Source organism: Salvelinus namaycush, chromosome 21 (assembly GCF_016432855.1).
Source record: "Salvelinus namaycush isolate Seneca chromosome 21, SaNama_1.0, whole genome shotgun sequence".
Lineage (NCBI taxonomy): Eukaryota > Metazoa > Chordata > Actinopteri > Salmoniformes > Salmonidae > Salvelinus > Salvelinus namaycush.
In genome coordinates, this window is record NC_052327.1 from 8,878,548 (window position 1) to 8,893,071 (window position 14,524).

General features: G+C 41.9%; 1 protein-coding gene across 1 annotated transcript in view; it reads left to right on the plus strand.

The window, feature by feature from the left end:
- The window catches only part of cspg4 (chondroitin sulfate proteoglycan 4), a 156,237-nt gene that overhangs the window by 125,511 nt on the left and 16,202 nt on the right, over positions 1-14,524 (plus strand). Inside the window, exon 7 of the mRNA XM_039017980.1 lies at positions 7,851-8,321. Coding sequence (XP_038873908.1) covers positions 7,851-8,321 — 471 coding nt within the window. The remainder of the gene's footprint in view (positions 1-7,850; positions 8,322-14,524) is intronic.

Consider the following 14,524-nt stretch of genomic DNA (forward strand, 5'->3'; position numbering starts at 1 on the left):
CACTTTATGGCTGCACGATCTGGATAAAATATCAAATTGCGATTTTTGGGGGGGGGGGGGGGAGATATTGCAATTGCGATTATGAATTGCGATTGTCGAAGCACTTGGGTGAAAACGTCAGACTTAGTTAAAACAAGAGTCAGGGTAGAGAACATCACTTCTAAAATGAGATCATATGAATGACTTCATACTGTGCTAACTGAATACAAAACCAAATGAAACAAATATTTTCCAACATTGTTATAGGCTACATATGATAATAGATAGTACTATTACACCAACATATTAACAAACGTTTTTACCATGATCATCAAAATATAGTGTGCATTTATTAATAAATTAATGAATAACATTATAAGTTCCCATTTTACCATTATGAGTTCCTAAATAACCTAATTTCATTATTTTTTCAGGCAGCCATAGCCGGCAGATGGAATAGGAAACTTATGATTGTGCAATTATGTATAAGTAGACTCAAATTGTAAGCCTTAAAAACGTGTAACGTGTAGCCTACCAATTGCAAGGTGCAGCCTGTGTCCAAAACATTGGAGTCTGGTTGTCACGTCCTGACCATAGTAAGCCTGCATTTTCTATGGTAGAGTAGGTCAGGGCGTGACTAGGGGTTTTAGTCTAGTTTATTATTTCTATGTGGGGTTCTAGGTTTAATTTTCTATGTTGGGGTTTGTGTATGATTCCCAATTAGAGGCAGCTGGTAATTGTTGTCTCTAATTGGGGATCATACTTAAGTTGCATTTTTCCACCCGTGGGTTATGGGATATTGTTTGAATGTATGGGTTTGGAGTTAGTGCACATAGCATATCTGTAGTCACGGTTCGTTGTTAGTTTATTGTTTTTGTTTTTGTCGTTGCTTGGTTTCACTTTCATTAAAATATGTGGAACTCAACATACGCTGCACCTTGGTCCAACCATTATTACGAACAACGTGACAGAATATCCCATCAACAAAGGACCAGGCAGCGTGCCAAGGAGGAGGAAGTATCCTGGACTTGGGAAGAGACCCTGGATGGGAAGGGATCCTGGACTTGGGGGGAAATCCTGTCAGGACAGGATCGCCTTCCTTGGCGGGAGTCACCTAGGAGCATGAGAGGACAGCGACAACGTCGGGGAGGAAGGCCACAGAAACCCCAAGAGAATTTTGGGGGGGGCCACATGGAGCAGTCAGCGGAGCCGAGGAGTGAACCGGAGCCAGTCTGGGAGAAGAGGGAGAATTTTGAGGAGAGAGAAATGGGAGAGTTGTTGAGTTGGTGGACGACGCACGGCATTTGCCCTAAGGAAGATGTTGTCAGTTTAGTGCCACCTGATTCAGCTCCCCGTACTCGTCCTGAGAAGTGTGTTAAAGTTCTGGTACAATTGATGCCGGCTATACGCACCAGGTCTCCAATGCGTCTTCACAGCCCAGTACGTCCTGTGCCAGCTCCTCGCACTTGCCGTGCGAAGTGTGTTAACGTTCCGGTACAATGTGTGCCGGTTCTACGCACCGTGTCTCCAGTGCGCCTCCACAGCCCGGTACGTCCTGTGCCTGAAAACGATAAACAGCTGCCTCTGATTGGGAACCATATCAGGCCAACATAGAATTATAATTCCCCTAGATAACCCACCCTAGTCATTGTCACGCCCCAACCACCATAGAGAATAAACAGCTCTCTATGGTCAGGGCGTGACAGTACCCCCCCGCCCCAAAGGTACGGACTCCGACCACAAAACCTGACTCAATAGGGGAGGGTTAGGGTTAGGGTTAGGGTCGGAGCTTTTCTAGACAGCAGCTTTTCTGACTTTTTACATTGCACTCTTTGAGAGAGGTAGTTAGCAAACCAGGCCAAAGACCCCTCAGAGACACCAATACTCTTTAGCCGGCCCACAAGAATGGAATGGTCTACCCTATCAAAAGCTTTGGCCAAGTCAATAAAAATAGCAGGACATTTAAGGTTGAGGACCTTTAAGGTTGCAGTGACACATCCATAACCTGAGGGGAAACCAGATTGCATATCAAAGAGAATACTATAGACATCAAGAAAGCCAGTCAGTTGATTATTGACACGTTTTTCCAACACTTTTGATAATCAAGGCAAAATAGAAATAGGCCTGTAACAGTTAGGATCAGCTTGATCTCCCCCTTTAAATAAAGGACGGACCGTGGCTGCCTTCCAAGCAATGGGAACTTCCCCAGAAAGGAGAGACAGTTTAAAAAGGTCGGAGATAGGCTTGGCGATGATAGGGGCATCAACCTTGAAGAAGAAAGGGCCTAAACCATCTGACCCAGATGGTTTTTGGGGTCAAGTTTCAGGAGCTCCTTTAGCACCTCGAACTCAGTGACTGCCTGCAAGGAGAAACTTTGTAGCGGGGCAGGGGGAAAAGAGGGAGAAGCATCAGGGATAGTCGGGTTTGAAGGGGTGGGAGATGAGGAAATGTTGGACGGGCAAGGAGGCATGGCTGAGTAAAATAGGAATCCTGACTTAATGAAGTGGTGATTAAAGAGCCATGTGCTTCTTGTCAGTAACAACCACATCATCAGCTTTAAGGGACATGGGTAGCTGTGAGGAGGGTTTAATCTCCAGGTCTTCAAAGTAACTAACTTTGTCCTTCCGGATAGCCTGAGTGCACTTATTTCTCCTTTGCCTGAACGAGAGCCAGTCAGCCTGAGTATGCGTGTGCCGAGCCTTTTGCAAAATGCAATTCTTGAAGTGGAGTAACTGCAATATCACGGTCGAACCAGGGGCTGAACCTGTTTTTAATTATAATTTTCTGTATGGGGCGTGTTTGTTGACAATACCACTGAAAATATCAAAAAAGAAGGTTCAAGTGTCTTCGACAGAGGGGATCAAGTTGATTCTATACCATTTTACAGAGGCCAGTTCGTGAAGGAAGGCTTGCTCATTTAAGTTTTTTAGCAGGCGTCTATGACAAATCAGGACAGGTCCTTTCACTGAGCAGCCATTATGAACACAGGCTGTAAAATAGTGATCACTAAGGTCATTACAGAAAACACCAGACTGATACCTATCAGGATTATTTGTGTGGATAACAAGAAGAGTAGCCTTTTCTGGGTGTTTGGAGTCATACCTTGTGGGATTGGTAATAATCTGAGAAAGATTTAGGGTCCCATTGCTTTAGGACTTGGTCAGGTGGTTTAAGCATGTCCCAGTTTAGGTCACCTAGCAGGACTAATTCAGACTTAGTGTAAAGGGTCAGGAGAGAGCTTTCGGGCAGGTAGGGTACAGGCCGGTGCTCATGGAGAACGATAGCACCAAGCAACAGTCAACAAAAGAGCTATTTGAAAGTTTAATACTTAAAACCAGTGTTAGGTTCTAATTCTCTGAGTAAAACACTCAACGGACCTTATGAAAGCTTAACCAAGTTAAATTCTTCCCAGAGGGTCAATACAGCTGCATTCAGACAAAACAATTTTCAACCACCACAAGTATATATACACTCCAGTTTAGGCACTCCTCCTTCACTCCAATCCTTACATCTTTTATGGTTTGACAGGAAGACGAAGTGATAGGGTAATCAACCATTGTTTCTCCCTTAAGGGGATCTGACCTGACTTCAACCCCCTTGATGCCTAATCCAAAGATCTCCACCCGTATCCCCTATAGCAATCCAGTGACTTCCTCCCGTCCACCCAACACATTCCAAAGCCATCTGGCTCCTACAGATAACCATTAACCTCTCTAGGGTATGTGGGACGGTAGTGTCTCACCTCGTCAACAGCCAGTGAAACTGCAGGGCCCCAAATTCAAATCAGCAGAAATTCCATAATTAAAATTCCTCAAACATACATGTATTTTACATCATTTTAAAGATACACTTGTTGTAAATCCAGCCACAGTGTCCGATTTCAAAAGGCTTTACGACGAAAGCAAACCAAACGATTATGTTAGGTCAGAGCCAAGTCACAGAAAAACACAGCCATTTTTCCAGCCAAAGAGAGGAGTCACAAAAAGCAGAAATATAGATAAAATTAATCACTAACCTTTGATGATCTTCATCAGATGACACTCATAGGACTTCATGTTACACAATACATGTATGTTTTGTTCGGTAAAGTTCATATTTATATCCAAAAATCTGAGTTTACATTGGCGCGTTATGTTCAGTAGTTCCAAAACATTTGGTGATTTTGCAGAGAGCCACATCAATTTACAGAAATAGTCATCATAAATGTTGATGAAAATACAAGTGTTATACATGGAATTTTAGATCCACTTCTCCTTTTCTAAAAAACTTTACGGAAAAAGCAAACCATGCAATATTCTGAGTACGGTGCTCAGACGACAAATCAACCCAAAGAGATATCCGGCATGTTGGAGTCAACAGAAGTCAGAAATAGCATTATAAATATTCACTTACCTTTGATGATCTTCGTCAGAATGCACTCCCAGGAATCCCAGTTCCACAATAAATGTTTGTTTTGTTTGATAATGTCCATCATTTATGTCCAAATTCCTCCTTGTTGTTCACGCGTTCAGTACACAATCTAAACTCACGACGCGCGGGCAGGTCCAGGCAAAAGTTCAGATGAAAAGTCATATTACAGTCCGTAGAAACATGTCAAACGAAGTATAGAATCAATCTTTAGGATGTTTTTAACATAAATCTTCAATAATGTTCCAACCGGAGAATTCCTTTGTCTTCAGAAATGCAATGGAACTCAAGTTAACTCTCACATGAACGCGCATGGTCAGCTCATGGCAGACCTTACTCAATCCCCTCTCATTTGCCCCCACTTCACAGAAGAAGCATCATACAAGGTGCTAAAGACTGTTGACATCTAGTGGAAGCCTTAGGAAGTGCAACATGATGCCATTTCCACTGTATCTTGTATAAGCAAAGAGTTGAAAAACTAAAAACCTCAGATTCCCCACTTCCTGGTTGGATTTTTTCTCAGGTTTTTGCCTGCCATATGACTTCTGTTATACTCACAGACATCATTCAAACAGTTTTAGAAACTTCAGAGTGTTTTCTATCCAAATATACTAATAATATGCATATCCTAGCATCTGGGCCTGAGTAGCAGGCAGTTTACTCTGGGCACGCTTTTCATCCAGACGTGAAAATACTGCCCCCTACCCCAAAGAAGTTAACTTCTGATGTAAAAACCAGTCTCTATCTCTCTTAGATACTATACTTCTGAGTATACAATGTTCCAAGTTTAACCCAGAATCTAACAGCAGCAAATCAAATTGTTTGGGGACAGACTTGGTGGAGACAACCGAGCACTGAAGGCGATCCTTGGTAAAGATTGCCACTCCCCCACCTTTGGAAGATCTGTCTTGCCGAAAAAGGTTATAACCAGAAAGGTTAACATCAGTATTTAAAACACTCTTCCTTAACCACGTCTCAGTAATGACCAACACATCTGGATTGGAGCTGTGAACCCACACTTTCAACTGAACTATTTTAGGTAATAAGCTTCTAGTGTTAACGTGCAGAAAACCCAGGCTTTTACGAGAGCAGAAATCAGTGAAGCAGATATCGGAGCACAAGTCAGAATTGGGGCTAGCAACAGTAGATGGGCCAGGGTGTACATGCACATTTCCAGATATCATCAACAGTAATACAATCAAGGCACAGCATAGGACAGGGAGAGCTCTGCAGTGCTGATTTATGACATCTGAATGTGCATCAGATGGCAACAAGATCATATTGTACAGCAATTTCATGAGGTAATATGAATACAAAGCCGGCGAGAGGTGATTAGAATAGGATGGGAGGCCAAAAGTCTGTGTAACCAATAGAGTCAGAGTCCCGAGTGTGGGAACAAACATAGTCTGTCCCACGGTTGGGGAAAGAAAGTTCGGAGTCAACAAAACATGCAGGAGTCATGAGGCAAATAGCAAAATAGTCAAATGCAGAAGAAAAATATAAAATATATAACGACTTGGGGATTAACCATTGTAAATTCAGAGTCACTCGCCCCAACAGTGCCTGTGTGCTGGAGGTGAGCAAAAGCTCGGGAGAGAGGTGGGGAGAGTGTGGTGGGGGTACCTGTACCAGACAGGGGAAGACAACCAGGGCAGACGATGAACAGATTGCCAGGTGGAATCTAAGCAGCAGTGCAGCAGGCACCGGGAGTAGGTGTCACACCCACTTGGGAGAAGCTTTACTTCTGGAGGCAGATTTCTTGTAGTACATTTATAATACATTTGCAAAAATGTCTAAAAACCTGTTTTCGCTTTGTCATTATGGGGTATTGTGTGTAGATTGCTGAGGAATTGTTTTTATCTAATACATTTTAGAATAAGGCTGTAACGTAACAATGTGGAAAAAGTCAAGGGGTCTGAATACTTTCTGAAGGCGCTTTTAATCTTGTTTATTTACTTAATTATAGTCTATTTAGTGTGGAAAACACTCACGAAGTACACCCTATGGATATATCTGGAATCGTGTTGTTTTCGAAGATGAATACGAGTGAACTTCATCTTGAGAGCCTATTGATGAAGTTACATTTTTTCCAATGCATATTGCATTCCTGTTTTCACCTCGAATTGTGAAGTAATAAGAAACATATTGAAAATTGTGCTTGATATTTAAAGTTCCATTTCTCAGAGGACCTTGTTCTGTTCTTTTCTCAGTATTGACTTAAGAAGGACCAAGGTGTACAGACATTGAGAATGCATTATTGAGAAATGTCGAACGAAGCTCAGGTTGTCCTTTAAATGTGGCCCTATTGACCATGGCTTTTGTGGAGCTTACTTGAAGTGCATTCTCACTTTTAGTTGGAGAACCAATGCTTCCCACGGTTGTGTCAAGTTGGCTGGATGTCCGTTAGGTGGTGGACCACTCTTGATACACACGCAAACTGTTGACCATGAAAAAAAAATCAGCAGGGTTGCAGTTCTTGACACACTAAAACCGGCGCGCCTGGCACCAAATTAGCGTAAAATAATATATTTTTTTAGATATCAATACCAAGCTTTCCCAAGTGACCAAAAATAGGGCGTTTTTTTAAGACCGTATAGCTATGAGTCGTAGCAAGTGCCCCATGCCTAATTCATATAGAAAAAAATGTGTATTTGTGACTAATGTTGTGATTATAGATGGTAGAACAGTCAACTATTCCAGAAATGATTTATCCCTGAGGCAAAGCATCTCCCTTTATCCCAGGGTTTTCCAAACTCAGTCCTCGGTACCCATAGGGATGCACATTTTGCCTTTTGCCCTAGCACTACACAGCTAATTCAAATAATCAACTATAATCAATAATCAACTTGCTTTGAGATGCAGCTTTTGCCTATTTTGAAAGGTGCTTGTTTTCAGAAGTGCTTCAATCAGGCCACAAAAGTGCCAGACCCTGAATCTTCTTTAATCGACCAAGTTATGAGGGCTTTAGATGAAAAACTATTGTGCATCGAATGTAATTCATATGAATCAAAGTCAGTGGAGACTGTCTGTTTATTCGATTGCCTGAATTTATAGGTTGTAAAAACCTTTAGTATACTGTTATTGTAAATATAGGCCTACTTCTGTCATACAACATAAGGGAAGTAAATGCTACAGTACATTGATGTGTTCATCTTAGTAGCAGAAGGTTTTTACAGTGGTGGTGGAACAAATTGACTGAATGTATATGGAATGTACTGACTGAACTAACTGGTCCAACTTTACATAAGTGTCCCTAAAATATGTATTTACATGGTAAGTTATAAGTACTATGTAACAATGTGTAGGCTACTTACAACATAGTCACACACTGCACCTGTCCATGTAATTACCATGTAAATGCATAGCTATTACATAGGTGTTCTACAACCATGTAAGTACGGCCATTTAGTTAGTCAAGACTTGAAAGTGAATCTGAACCTGGTCTCCCAACTTTCTCCCCCCAGGTGGAACAAGCAGACATCCTGCCCTCTGAGATGGTGTTCACCATCAAGGAGCCTCCTCGTCTGGGCCACGTGGTCATGCTGACCAACCACTCGGACAGTACGGCTGCGCCCATCCTCGACTACATCCACTCCTTCACCCAGGAGGATGTCAACAGGGGCCGCATCCTCTATGTCTCTGCCTCCATCCAGGGCAGTGACGTCTTCGCGACTGACGTCAGCAACGGGTTCACCACCGTGGATGACCTCCGGATGATGGTGAACATTGTGCCTCGCCTCATCCCCATCCAGGCCCTCAACTTCAGTGTGAGGGAGGGCGGCGGGATGGCCCTTACCACTGAGCTCCTGAATATTTCTCACCCTTTCTACAGCGCGGTCAATGTGGACTTCGTCGTGGAGGAGCCACCGCAGCATGGGGGTATCCGCTACTTGGATGGTGACGAACAAGAGCTCACCTTCTTTACCTGGGAGGAGGTGAGTGCTTTTCATAGGTTTCGTTTTGGAGGGGGTAGGGGGGTGGTTGGTTTGTTGATGGATTGATTGATTGATTTAGTTCATTAGCTCATTTAAAAGTACACAGATATCCATATCAACTGTTAACCTGTTTGGCGTGCAAGCCCGACGTCGGTACACTTATGACAACAGCCAGCTCAAAGTGCAGGGCGCGAAATTCAAAATATATATTTTTTTAATATTTAACTTTCACACATTAACAAGTCCAATACAGCATATGAAAGGTACACATCTTGTGAATCAAGCCAACATGTCCGATTTTTAAAATGTTTTACAGGGAAGACACAATATGTAAATCTATTAGCTAACCACGTTAGCAAAAGACACCACTTTTCTTACTCCATCAGTTTTTTACTCCATCAGTAGCTATCACAAATTCAACCAAATAAAGATATAAATAGCCACTAACCAAGAAACAACTTCATCAGATGACAGTCTGATAACATATTTATTGTATAGCATATGTTTTGTTAGAAAAATGTGCATATTTCAGGTATAAATCATAGTTTACATTGCAGCTACAATCAGAAATTGCACCGAAAGCAGCCATAATAATTACAGACACCAACGGCAAATAACTAAATACTCATCATAAAACATTTCTGAAAAATACAGTGTACAGCAATTGAAAGACAGGCATCTTGTGATTCCAGACAATATTTCCGATTTATCAAGTGTTTTACAGCGAAAACACAATATAGCGTTATATTAGCGTAGCCACAATAGCCAAAAACACAAGCAATTTCCCAGTAGCAAAAGTAAGCGATCGTAACAAACAGGCAAAAGATATATAATTTTTGACTAACCTTGATTTTCTTCCTCAGATGACAGTCCTATAACATCAGGTTATACATACACTTATGTTTTGTTCGAAAATGTGCATATTTAGAGCTGAAATCAATGGTTACACATTGTGCTAACTTAGCTACTTTTCCCCACTACGTCCGGATTTTTCCTGACACTTTTTCTGACACACATATTCTGACCAAATAGCTATTCATAAACATAACTAAAAAATACATGTTGTATAGGAAATGATAGATCCATTAGTTCTTAATGAAATCACAGTGTTAGAATTCTAAAAATAACTTCATTACGATATGCAGCTTCGGTATAGCTAGAGTACCCAAAACGTTGGACGCCCACGACTAGTACACAGTTCGACAGATATATGAAATAGCATCATAAAATCTTTCTTACTTTTGGTGATCTTCCGTCAGAATGTTGGACAAGGTGTCCTTTGTCCAGAACAGTCGTTGTTTGGATCTGGAACGGCAAATTTCCCTCTTGATTTAGCATGGGCACTTGTCAAGTGGCACGGATCTCTCCAAAGTCAACAAAGTCAGAGAACGGAACACGGCAAAACTCCCGAAAAAATTTCAATAATCTGATTAAACTATATTGAAAAAACATACTTTACGATGATATGGTCACATGTATCAAATAAAATCTAAACCGGAGATGTTAGTCGTCCATAACGACAGCTAAACAGAAGGCAAATCCATGTCCCCTTTCGCGCGCTCCAGAAACAGGAAATGGACGGTCACGTCATACAAAGAGCTTTAATTCCACCTCAGACCAAGATAAACACGAAATTTCTTCTCTCACCGCCTCGTGACAACCAGGGGAAGGTGTATGAAGTGTACGTAGACTCTTACGTATCATGCCCATGTATAGGCAGGAAGTTGAACAGAGCATCGATTTCTGACATTCCACTTCCTGGTCAGGAAATGTGCTGCAGAATGAGTTCTGTTTCACTCAGAGAAATAATTCAAACGGTTTTAGAAACTAGAGAGTGTTTTCTATCCAATAGTAATAATAATATGCATATTGTACGAGCAAGAATTGAGTACGAGGCCGTTTGAAATGGGCACGATTTAACTGGCTACTCAATACTGCCCCTTGCAGCCATAAGAAGTTAATTAAGAGGTGAATTCTGGTATGTGTCACCCCCTGTGATAAAGACAGTATATTTATTCAAATTCTCGAGGATTTAAAAAAACATAACATTTCTATTTAGATGCCAGGAATTGAGCTACTCTCTCTCCCCACATGTTAAGTGTTATTTGTTTGTTAATCTTTCTGAAAAGAAGGAACCATGAGAAAATACAACACAAAAAGGGATTCGTTAGTTTAATTGAAAATGGAGTTTGACTTATCCGTTTTGACTTGTTTGGAAACAAACCGAGTCCCACCAGACCACAAGCCATATCATTTATATGCACCATAGCATTTTCTGTGTCTTAATTACAAGATGCTCACAGAATAATATCCACCTTCTCTGACTTTGATCTTGCTGGTTGTTCGCGAAGACAACCAAGGCCACACTAAGTTCACTTTACTGTTGTTTGCTTAGTAACTCCTTTCACAGTAGCTGCTCACTATTCTGTGCGATGCTTCTCTGCTGTTTTATGATTCTGTCCGTCGTATTAGATAGAGAGAAACTACAGTATGTGAGACTGTGAGTTGTCTCGTCTCCAACCATGTGGTCCTGAGGCCTAGCACTTGGAAAGAATGAAAAGGAGACATGAGTGGTCACTTGTGGTGGAAAAGCCTCATGCATTCTGTATGTACCAGGGAGCCTAGTGGAGCTTGTGAGTCACCCCACTTACGGCTTGCCTGCTACGTGTATAGCTCAGCTCTTCTCCTCACTCATACACTACTCTTCTGAAAGGGTTGTGGAAAAACTGACGGTGATGTTCGGCAGCCCAAAGCCAAAATAAACTGGCCCATGTATTCCTATAATAAGGCATGTGCACACAACCCTCCCGCGCTTTGCTCCCAGACAGACTTTCTGAAAGACCCCACTATGTGTTTCAATTCAACTGGGACAAGCGCATAGCCATGATTCAGGTTAAATCTGATTTTGATTTTTAGAGGAGAAAATGTGGGGGGAAAAACTTTGACATAATCGTCTGCCATCCTGGACACGTTTTCTCTCTGGATCTGTGTATTTTTGTGTGCACTCTACTCTGTACATCGTCAGTGAGTTTGTTTCCTGTTATGCAAGGACGACCAAAAAAAAGTTGAGAGGACAAAACACAACACTTCTCCAAAAGAGTACCACGTTTAGAAGTAAATCTGCAGACTGACTCGGTTGAGGCAGGATTAGAAGCAGAGTGTAATTGTTTGTAAATTAAAGATGGATATGCTTGGACTCAATATCGGACATGATTTGGAATTTCTTGACTCACTCATGTGGGAGCAGTGGTTCTTTTCATGCTCAGCGATGCTTTTCATGCTCAGGGCCCACTACTCCACGAAACTCATATTGGCTTAATTGCTGTGTAAAGACATTTTCGTGGTAAACTCTTCGTCACGCAGTGGAGGTTTGTGAGGTTATGTCAGAGTATTGTAGCTTACTGCATGTAGGAGATGCAGTGGAGAAAATGAGAGTGGGGGAGCTTTACTCCTGTAGCTGAAGTGGTTGGCACATTATAGACTGGTAGTCATCATAAGTATGAATTAAAGAGGCCACAAGAATGGAAATAGCTACTTGCATGTACTGCACATATAACATAGGAACAGAACATAGAGTAAGTAGTATTGTAACATGTAACATAGGAACATAGTACATTACATGACGAAGGGTGTGTCAGAAAGGTCAGAGATAATTTAAACACTGTTTTCTAGAAGAGCCACTATATTGACTGTTTAGAGCTTTGTAAACAAACTGGCTTGGAAATGGAACATTCTAGACTACCAAAGGTACGATAAACAAGCTCAACCAGGTGCAGAGAGAGGAGTTTCCTCAGGAATGGTGTTGCTTCTATAAACATGGAGCCTCCATCTGATCGAAGCACTCATTAAAATCACATCCACGCATGCATGCACAAACACACCGCACCATCATGCACGCATGCCCCCCCCCCCCCCCCCCCCCCACACACACACACACACACACACACACACACACACACACACACACACACACACACACACACACACACACACACACACACACACACACACACACACACAGCAGCCGAGCATTGACCTGTTTGATGCTGTACAAGCACTATCCTGGATTAGCAAAGCTCTCCCGCATACTGTGGTAAAGTTGAATGACTGCCCCCAATAAAAATATCAGAACACCACATTGTATCTCAGCATGGAACAATGTGACGGCCACATGTCGAACAAGAGCAATTCATTGTTTATTGTCCTTGAGCAGAGGCTGATTTTCCCGCTCACTTTCTCCGATCAGTAATGAAACCTATTGTTTTTCCAGGTTGCTGGCTTCCATCTTGGATCAATTTGAATCTCCCTACTACAGTTGTGGTGCAGCAGGCCCCTCTCACCACCAAGTCATGCTCCCCTGCATGTAGACTAAATAGGAAGTCCTACCCATTCATTGGAAACAATGCTTCTGTATGCATTTCCTCAAATACTCAGGGCCTGTATTCACAAACAGTTGGACTGTAGGATTGTATTCTTAGAGTAGGAGTGCTGATTTAGGAGCAGGTCCCCCGGTCTTATTTAGGTATTATGATTTAAAAAGCGAAACGGATCCGTGATCAGCACTCCTACTCTGAGACTGGGAATACGGAGTGCTTGTTAGAGTATTATCTTACTATGCCTCACCTGTGTATTTGCATATCAGAACATCAAGATCGTCTGACGAAGTGGCCTACACTTTAACATGTAGCCTATGTGACTCACCACCTGGATTTGGTCTTATGTAGCAAAATTTGAAATTGTGTTTTTTACATTGGATAAAGGTAGAGACTTAGAGCTACAAAATGGTATATCATACACTGCATTTTTTTAGGAACAATGGGAAAGTAATTCTGCTTTAAAAGTTGATAAACCTGTAAATTCACTTTTGGCCTTTGAACGTTTTGGTATCTAGTGAAGAGCTCTTCTTTGTCTACACCCATTCAGCATTGTTCACACCCTCTTAAGCTTTAGCCCCACCCATCTCGTTTCGCTCTTGGAGCGTTCAGAACGCACACTTGACGCTCTGGCCGATGATTTGTTTACCTCTTGATAACATGAAAACAGCCTAACCAGCTCTGCTGGCAACAATTTCATTACTCTTTTGTGCTGACGTTTACTGACACCGGCCATATTCAACGGGTGTTGTACACTTTAGCTTCAGACATGTAGCTAGCTAGCTAGGTAAACAATGTGCAAGATCCCACACATAATGTAATGTTAGCTGAAGAGCCAGCCAGCTAACGTTAGCTAGTTAAACAACAATGAACATAGTGCCGAATCATGTTGTTACTATCCTGCATGAATCTGCTGGGAGCTAACCAACCAGGTTCAATGTTAGCTAGCTAACATTAGGCTCTAACTAGCAAAGCAAACGGCTCTGGGATATGAATAATAACGTCATACACGTAACGCTAGCTAGCTAACAGTACACTTGAGCTTGAAATGAAACCACTTTGTCTAAATGAGAATTGTGTAATATCTGAAAATGTAGCTAGCTAGACTATCTTACCCTTATACATCATCATGTATGATGGATCAGTCTCCATGTCACGGATGCCATGCCACGGTTGCCCTTAGTTTGAAGATGTAATCCGGAGACAGGTGTTTTCTCCATCTCTTTAGCTATCATACTCTCGCGCCACTGATTTGTAAACTCAAACCTCCAGAAAGTGGAGAGCAACCCTTACACAGCTCCACTACACAATAACATTTTTTTAAATCCGCGTTCGACAGGATTACCAACACAGACTCACCAGCTCAAATAGACAGAAGCCTTCTATATGGCAGACCAGCAACCTTCCCAATCCGAACTCCTCTCTCGGCATGTCCAGCCCACTCATTATCTCAGCCAATCATGGCTAGTGGGAAGGTTGCTGACTTTTTCTGTGCCTTAACCAACAAGGCTCGTAATTTAACAATTGTATTCGTATTTACAGATGGCATACAAGTTTGTTATTAAGGTGCATGAAAGTTCATATGTTCCAGAAGGCATTTCTGACAAAAAACGCATTTTGATTAAAAACAAAGTTGTGACTTGCGACATACTGTACGCCTAGTTTCCTGAAACGGGTCACCTATGTTATTGATCAGTAGAGGGAGAGAAAGACACAGTGATCCATTGTCTGTCTGGACTCCAAAATACTGGGATATGAAGACCTTGATAGAATATTGTTGATCCATCCATCTCTGAAACATGTGCATGATATAGTTTACACACATTAATA